At 41.0% G+C, this 9,186-nt stretch overlaps 1 protein-coding gene across 2 annotated transcripts; it reads left to right on the forward strand.

The window, feature by feature from the left end:
- The first annotated feature begins 1,254 nt into the window (after nucleotides 1-1,254).
- On the forward strand, nucleotides 1,255-7,953 carry LOC148406675 (zinc finger and BTB domain-containing protein 8B-like). Of its 2 annotated transcripts, none has more exons than XM_088405227.1 (5): nucleotides 1,255-1,341; nucleotides 1,846-2,038; nucleotides 2,976-3,846; nucleotides 4,685-4,863; nucleotides 6,624-7,953. In XM_088405227.1, exons 2-5 carry the CDS (start codon nucleotides 1,865-1,867, stop codon nucleotides 6,936-6,938), a joined length of 1,539 nt encoding a protein of 512 aa, XP_088261353.1. In that variant the 5' UTR covers nucleotides 1,255-1,341; nucleotides 1,846-1,864; the 3' UTR covers nucleotides 6,939-7,953. The 2 variants fall into 2 exon arrangements, with proteins under 2 accessions (XP_088261353.1, XP_088261354.1); XM_088405228.1 differs by having other exon boundaries at nucleotides 1,264-1,341; nucleotides 1,828-2,038.
- Nucleotides 7,954-9,186: the final 1,233 nt, after the last annotated feature.

The following is a 9,186-nucleotide window of genomic DNA, read 5'->3' on the forward strand; positions in this document are numbered from 1 at the left end:
TGAAAGTGTTTGCCAGTCAGTTTAACAATAAAAGCAACACCATCAATTTAGCATGACAGCACAACAGGCTAATGGCAAGCATAGAATTATCACAAAGGTTTGCAAATCCATGTAAATATTTTCATTGAATAATCTCCATTAGGTGTGTCAGGAACTTGTCAACAGTGCTACTTTGTTGCATTTATATTTTAACTGATTCTTGATTCAGTACGATGTAGGTTAACCCATTTAAGACCATTTTTTTTTCCTGGACATGAAAACATCCAAATCATATGCCTTTGGTAACCCTTTGAAATAATCAAGAACTTAAAAAAAATAAATAAATAAATAAGTTGATGAAAAGACGTGTTTTATGACCTGTCATAACAATGGTGTGCAAACACACCAAACCAATTTGACTAAGTGCAAATGCAAATATCCTAAAGATCAAAGAAAAGTCTTTGTTCTATGTTTATTTTAACATACTTTACTAACCTTTTGTTTGGGAGGTTTGAGGCTGTCATCTTTCTCTCGAAGTGGTCATGTGACAATATTCTCTAAACTTGTGACATTGCACACATTTAATTTACATATTGTAGAATGTCAGTACTTCATGAAAAACGATTGAAAAATCATTTATAGAGCCTCATAAATAGAATTTTCTTTACAGTCACTTTTGTGACCGATGTGTTGAAATGAGTTAAGATTTTCTTTATATGACAGTCAGGAATGTTAAATGTTAACATAAAATTAAATTGCACAACTTGAAAGTCAACTTTTGGCTCCTTGCTCATAATTTGATCATTTAACAGAATTATATCACCCTTATACACATTTGTAAGCTGCAGTAGAACAAATTTATTTGATTGAATGTAGCGGTTTGGACCCGGAGTGGGAGGCGGAGTCAACGTGAGTTCCAACAGCGGTGTTTTTGATGACGTTCACTGACAATAGTACACGAACGTATCATTCATGTCTCCTGAATATGTGCCTCTGAATTTTATATCCCCTCTTTATTATTGTTCCCCCTTAAACCTCTAATCCTAACTACAGTTCTGTGGGTGAATTATGTATGACCCACTCCAATGTAATAATAATAATAATAATAATAATAATAATAATAATAATAATAATAATAATAATAATAATAATAATAATAATAATAATATTTTTTACATCGAAGTTGTCCTTGCCTTTTTCATTGGTTCAGCACTCCGAGGCGTTGACACAACATGGTCACTCTTGATTGGCCAACGCAAACGTAAATCGTGTAATACCGGAAGTGTTTCTAATGTACTTCGATCGCAGAAAAACTGTGGACTTAGCAGTCTAATGCTATCAAGATCACGACTCATCATCGAGGTATTTAAAGGGTTTGGGCGTGTAAATCATTCCGTTTGATTGTGATTTTATTTTAATCGCGCTCTTTAAGGTGGTGTTACGATTAACCGAATATGGTTTGTTACCAGCTAGTTAGCGTTAGCAGCGCGAGCTAGTCTGAAAACAAAGACAACATGAAGCTATTACCTCGTGTTATTACGTTGTTTTGTATGAGAGCGTTAAATCATTTCTTGTATGTGGCTATAGTTTTTCATACAATTCCGCCTGGAAGTGTTAAATCACATCTTGCCATAATTTGAAAAGAAGACACAACAGATAGCGCCGTTAAAGATCGTTCGGTTAATTGCACACACACTCTGGAGTCGTTCAACACAGTGCATACCGACACATAAAATACCAGGAAACAATAATTCAACTACACGTAGTGTTGTTTTGGAATTATGTGACTCAATTGAAACTAATGTGACTCAATGCATTTCCGTTTACTCTCTTATTAATTTTTTATAGTCCCTTTTGTGCTTGCAGAGCCCACAGAAGTTTAGTCATGGAGGTGCCTTGCTACCTACCCAAGCTTCTGTTTGAACTCAACGAGCAGCGCAAGCGGGGTTATTTCTGTGACTGCAGCATCCTGGTCGAAGGACGCGTCTTCAAGGCTCACCGCAATGTCCTCTTCGCCGGAAGTGGCTACTTTAGGGCTCTTTTAGTCCACTACTTACAGGTCCAATGCTATTTTGATGATGGACCACACTTTGTTCAATGCTACAGTCAATTTTGCTTCATTTTTATATACATTCTCATGAGGTCAAATCTTTGCATGTGTGACACAATTTAATAGGCTGGATCCCAGGAGAATATATAGTACCCTTCCTCTACCAGAGATAGCGTTGCAATAGAGTGGGCATTTACATAATGTCCTCTTCCCTCCAGTCATAGGACAACTTTGTTTTTATTCTAGTGCAGGTATGAAAAAAAAACATAAAAAAAATGTTCAAAAAGCCTATAAAGACCATTCACCCAAGTACAAAGACAAACAAAACCTAAAGAAGAAAAGACACAAGATGGGAAGGTTAGACAGTTTGACAGACTGTTAGAAATAGCGATGAATATTTCCAGTAAATTTGCATAGCAATTCACGCTAAGGACATTTGGGGCTATGAGAACATTTTCAACCTAGGTAATTTGGAATCGATGCTGCTTTAAAGGAGGTATCATATTTGAGTGTTTATCATAACCAGACATTGAAGTAAATATCTTTTTGAAGTGAGTCTCATTCACTGTAACATTGTGTCACTTATTAACAATGCACAACTTCATAAAATGTAACAAAGGCAAACGTTTTGCAAAGGACTCACTGATACAATTTGGTGGTAGGTTGGTTATGTTTCAATTCACTATCTTTTCATTTGAAAACTAAACTGTTCCTGCCATGGCATTTAAAAGTATTTGCCTTGTTGATACCTGCAGAAGCCTCAAATAAAATCTTATGTACCTCCTCACATTACCCTCGTTTGAAAGATGATGGTCTAAATTCTATTTTACCCAACTTTGTTAGGAGCCAACCTTAAGTATTCTAATTTTTTAAATTTTGCAACTTGTTTCATGCAGTTTGAAACACCAACTTTGCCTTTGAGCTTTTTCTGTTGATCTCATTTCAGGATAGTGGACTGCGTCAAAGCACAGCGTCATTAGACATTGTTACAGCTGATGCCTTCTCCATCATCCTGGACTTCCTCTACTCCGGCCGCTTGGCATTGAGCAGCAGCAGTGTCATCGAAGTCATGTCCGCCGCCAGCTACTTACAAATGACCGACCTGGTCAACCTTTGCAAAAAATACATCAGCTCTTCTTTGGAAATATGCAATAAAGACAAGGAGGGTGTAACAAACGAGGAAACTCCCGGACAGGAAGGACGATACCGACCTGCAGACAGCTTAACTCCTGCTGAGTCCAAGTCGAACAGCGTTGCGGTGGCGGAGCCTCGTTTGCAAGTGACTGAAGCAGATGGGGTATCTCTAAAGCCGACTCGGAGCCCGTTATCCATTCCTGGTCACACCCCACCAGGCCCGAGCCGAGATATGGATGCCGACTATCACTCTGCCGGAGAAAAACCCAAAACTCATTCGGAGCAGACTAACCTCTCTATGACGCGGTGCTCCACGCTGACCCCCGAATTAGTGAACCCCAAGATCGAGTATGACCCAGATGAGGAGCTCATTGAATCTCCGGACAATAAAGACCTGGTGTCATATCACGGAGCTCCGCTTCCTCTTCATAGCAGATCGCTTCCACCAAGTTTTTCCACTGAGCGCTCGTCTGTGGGTTACAGCTCTTCCTTTAGTGCCAGGCAGTTAATGGAGATGCTGGCCAGGGGTGAAGGCCCCACCCAACTAGTGGACAGAGCGGGCCAGCGTATGACTCAAAGAACCCCAGGCAGCATTTTAGGCGGGAGCCGAATGGAGGACACTTTGGGTTTTGTGGGATCATCTGTGATGGAAATCCAGTCTGATTGGATTGGAGAGGACACAGGTGATTGGTTCAAGCAGATTTTAACTCATTTACTGCCAATGACACTATAGTTAAAATCCTTTTAGATTGATTCCAGAAAATGTTGACTCATTTGCTGCCATTGATGGCTATAGCCATCAACGAGCCATTATACTGGGCAGTCAGTGGATTAGTTAACTCTTAGAGCCATGGAGGAGAATTCTCGTCTTTTAACGGTGGAATAAAAAGAATAATAAAAACCTCGTCATACGTTTTTTTTATAGAAAGTGGGTGACACCCCTGACTAGTTCTTGTGTAATAAGCCAATTGAGCACTACTGTGATAACCATGACCATTGGATGGCAGTGTTATTATACATACAATGCATATATTACATACTTTTAAGTAAGGAATGGAAATCAATCTTTCATATGGTACCTCCCATATTAACATAGACATAGCACACAATAATATTCTGTCGGCCTTAAAAGATGAGTAAAAATGCTAAATATACTAGACACTCAAGAGGCTGCCATTTCTGATAACATTTGGCACTGGAAGAGTTAAATTGTGTCAGATAGCAATCCCATTCGACATAGGACAAATTCAAGGAACAAACCAGGGTCCAGTAAATATAGGACCCTATATGACACATATTACATGTAGTTCTTCGTAAGGAATGGAAATCAATCTTGTTTACAAAGACATAGCTCACAATGTTATGACAGCCTAGAAGGATGAGTGAAAATGCTAAATATTCTAGGCACTCTAGAGGTTGCCCTTTCCGATAACGTTTGGCACTGGAAGAGTTACTAATATAAAAATGGTTATTTGACGGCTGTAGTCTTGAATGACCTAATGGACCTCTTTGATCCTGCAGGTGACAGCTTATTGGTTCCAGTCAAACTGCACAAGTGCCCCTTCTGCCCATACACGGCCAAACAGAAAGGAATCATGAAGCGGCACCTTCGATGCCACACGGGTGAGAGGCCCTTCCCTTGCCCCATGTGTGGCAAGAGGTTCACGAGACAGGAGCATCTTCGCACCCACGCCCTCAGTGTAAGAGTTGAATCTTCTGTTGTGGGCTTTGAAGATAGCCCGTTATGTTTAGGGTAAAATTTGAGACAAAAATGATCATTCTCATTTGTTTTAGTTTATAACTCATTCAATGCCAGCCTTAACACATGATAACAAAAAGGCTAAATTGTGGATGAGAATCAAAGCTGTCAAATTTAATTGATTATTCAAAAAGTAACTAGCTAGTCAATCGAGTAATCATTTAGAGCAAATTGGCCTCCTCCAGGTCTCAAGAAAATCAGTAAACCAAATTGCTAATAGGAAGTTGCCTGAGAACAAGATGTAATTAGGAATGATTGATATCATTTGTTTTAAAACTGATACCAGTACTTCCTCTAGAGCATAGTCCTCAAGAGCCAGTATCCTGTATGTTTTTTGGTTGTCTCTATCCACCACACCAGATTCAAATGGTTAGTTCATTAGCAAGCGCCGCTGAATCTTGAAAATGATCCTGATCATTTGAATCAGGTGTGTATGAGAGAGCGAGGGTTAGAAAACATGTAGGACAGCAGCACTCAAGGACTGGGATTTGACACCTGTGCTCTAGAGCTTTTGCTAGAGTATATAAGGTTTCGTTTAAAAAGGACCTTATTCTGACACAGATGATTATTCGCCAACGTCAAACTGCCATAGGATAGCGCCAACCACTACAGAGAAGGGGTTGTGTCTTTTACCCCCTTAAGTGTCAGCTTCCATAAGTAGTCAATAGAGATAAACCAATATTGTTTTTTTTCCAGTCAGTACCGATTACAAGTATTTTGAGCCAGTGTTTTTTTTTTTCCAGTAAAAGGGAAAGTACTGGCATCAAAATTAGAAAAATAAATTTAAAACTTTCAACTTTTAACCTTTTTTTAGTGTATTTCAGCCTACTGTGTATTGATTTAACAAATTTACCGATTTGCATAATTTAGATGTTTTAATTTTTTTTCAAATACATTTTTGATATATCTTTGTGGGCGGCTCGGTGAAGCAGTGGTTAGCACGTCCGCTTCACAGTTCAGGGACCCATGTTCAAATCCACCTCTGGCCTTCCTGTGTGGAGTTTGCGTGTTCTATTCGAGCCTGCGTGGGTTCTGTCCAGGCACTACGGCTTCCTCCCACTCTCCAAAAACATGAATGGCATATGTATTGGACATACTAAATTGTTCATAAGTGTTTTTCAAATACATTTTAAATATATCTTTGTGGACGGCTCGGTGAAGCAGTGGTTAGCATGTCCGCTTCACAGTTCAGGGACCCAAGTTCAAATCCACCTCCGGCCTTCCTGTGTGGAGTTTGCATGTTCTCCTCGAGCCTGTGTGGGTTCTCTCCAGGCACTCCGGCTTCCTTCCACTCTCCAAAAACATGCATGGCAGGTGTATTGGACATACTAAATTGTCCGTAAGTGTGATTAGGTGCATGAATGGTTGTTCGTCTTTGTGTGCCCTGTAATTGGCTGGCAACATGGTGAGGGTGTCCCCCTGCCTACTGCCCAGTTAGCTGTGATAGATGCCAGGAAGCCTACAACGTTTGTGAGCAATATGCAGCTCTAGAAAATGGATGAATGGATGGACATATCTTTATAGTAAAATTGGAAGAAAGAATTCAGGACTCGCACAAAAATACCTACTTTTTAAAAAGAGGAGGAAGTGAAAACTTGTTACCCAACTCATTATCAAAATCATCATCAGAATCGGTGACTAAAGTAATGGTTACTTGCAGCTGTTTTGGTTCATCCTTACAAAGTGACTCTTCCTAACCAGGTCCATCGGCATGACTTGCCCATGTCATGCAAGAGCTGCAGGAGAATCTTCTCCGGATCCAGCGTGTCCCCGGGCTTCCGACGTTACGGCATTTGCGACAGCTGCAACTGCGTGACCACCACTCACGCCGACTCCACCCCCTTGCACCCGCCCGGCCAAGCGGAGGTCGCCGAACGTGAAGACGGAGGCGCCGATTGGGCCAGTTTCATGGACGACGTGGATGAGGTGGAGGTCGGTCGAGTGGAAGACTTGGTGGAGAAGCAGATCCTCGACAGGCAGCTGAATGCGTGCAATGATGTAGCTCACGCTCTGTGAATCTCTTTGATAGTCATCAACTAATTGATGGCTATAGACGTCAAAGATCCATTTTAACAGGGATGGTAATGAATCTGTTAATTGATATTTATATACAGAAAATTATGTTGTTTTGTAAATATCTCGGACTCATGGAGACCTTGTTTATTTTGGTTATTTCAAGTGGGATACACACAATGAGATTAACAATTCTGTTGTTAAAATTAATAAGAAACCCCTTAAGGCATGAACAAATATGCTTATTGCTCGATAGTACATTAATACTTCCCACACCACAAGATTAGTCTTTCAGAGACCGCTGACAATCAGACCTTTGCAGACTCTGATTGACAATAGGAAATTCCTTCATATATGCCTAATTAAAGCTATTTGTGTTCTTTGCCTTTGGTAGGTCGCTATTTTGATTTTTTTTTTGTGTGTGTGGGTGCGTTATTAGGCTGCTTTTTTCTCTTTATGTCCTGTGTATGTTTTTTTTTTTTTTTAATTGAAGATTCAGTCAAGTGATGATGCCTGGTGCATGTCTTGAGCAAACTTGTTTTATGAGAAGCAGAGCGCTACCCCCTTGTGGTGACTTACTTGCAAGGTTTACCATTTTACTTATTGGGGGGGGGGACACAAGTAAGGTGTTTTTCTCCGTTTTTCTTAGCCAAGTTAGTATTTGTTTTATTACTCACTACGGACCATTACACACTTCATTACACATTTCTAATCTATGGGTACATTTGTTTGATGGATTGTTTTGAAGTGAAGTGAATGCCTGTTAGGTCTTAAGAACATATGGCATGTCACATGATTATCTTTTTTTGTCAGTATGAGTACTGTATATGCTAATTTAAAAAAAGAAAACTTGATGGAAGATTGTTTTTCTCTGTGTGCCAAGTCATCCAACTGTACATCATATTCAGCTTTCGGGTGATAATTATTTCAGGATGAACCTGAAATGCATTATAAACTTTGCAAGTGCACTCAAAATTTGACCGTTTTTAAAGTTGGTCATTAAATGTTCACTGACTAATTGTGGTCATTTTTAGTCGACAAGTGGCAAATGGCTGCCCTCCGAGATTGAGTAAAAAAGAGGGTAGATTTTGCTGTTCAATACATACTCCACAGACACAATTGTAATAGTAGTGGGGGCGTAGAGCACATATTGTTAGGGGAATTTTTGACTATCGCATTAATTTACCAACCGTATTCGTGTACTTTTACTCAAATAGAAGACTTGAATCAGTAGTTTTGTTTTCAGCGATGTCAAATCTAACGAAAGAGGGCGACGAGGAGCACATTGCAGCAAACATGACCGTAGAGGAAGAGCAACAATTACAACCAAGAAAGAAAGGTGAGGTTGTGTTGATTAAGAAAAAGGAATCGGATCTGCTACCCAGCCCCCCAAAAATGGGCAAGTCGCGGGACTTGACCGAGTTCGAACGGGGACTGATCGTCGGCGCTCGAAGCGCCGGCTGCAGCATCTCGGAGACGGTCAACCGGCTGGGCTTCTCCAAGACTGCAGTGTCTCGGATTTACCGGGAATGGTACGTGAAGAAGAAGACAACCAGCCAGCGATGGAACGGAGGCAGGAAACGCCTCGTAGACGAGGTAGGCGAGAGACGGATGGAGCGAGTCGTGGAGGCGAACAACCGGGCCACGGTTGCGGAGATCCAGAGCCTGTATAACTTCAACGCAGAGACGCCCATCTCGCACAAAACTACCCAGCGGGCCTTGAAGCGACTGGGCTACAGCCGCAAACCTCCCCGACGGGACTCTGCGCCCCGGACAAAGCAGCCAGTCCCAATTCACAGCACGGTGCCGAAAGATCAGACTCACTTGTCTTCGGACGTGGTTGGAAGCAACAATACTGCACAGGACGCTGGTCGTAAAGACCAGGAGACGTTGCCATACGAGGGTGCCCTCGCGAGTTGCAACCAGACTCTACCCGGTGTTGGCGCACCTCTTCCGGGATTTCAATGTTGGTGAGGACCGCATCGCCCGGAGCCTTCGGACCAACCATACCTGATGGCTCTGTGTGCTTTGAACTTGTTCTTTTCTTTGAAACACTGGGAACGTGCCTCGTTTCGTCGTTCAGTAGATAGTAGCTTTATGTGTTCATTAAAAAAAAGAGGCAGATATTTTATTCTCAAACGGATGATACACACATTAAGGTATTTTCAGCAGTATTTTTTTAATACATTAATTTTCATGTACAATTAATACCTTTACAAACGCATTTTGTGTAAACTGAAAATGACATCAC

This window comes from Hippichthys cyanospilos, chromosome 21, assembly GCF_059441005.1.
Source record: "Hippichthys cyanospilos isolate Australia breed blue-spotted pipefish chromosome 21, RoL_Hcya_1.0, whole genome shotgun sequence".
NCBI classification, from domain to species: Eukaryota; Metazoa; Chordata; class Actinopteri; order Syngnathiformes; family Syngnathidae; genus Hippichthys; species Hippichthys cyanospilos.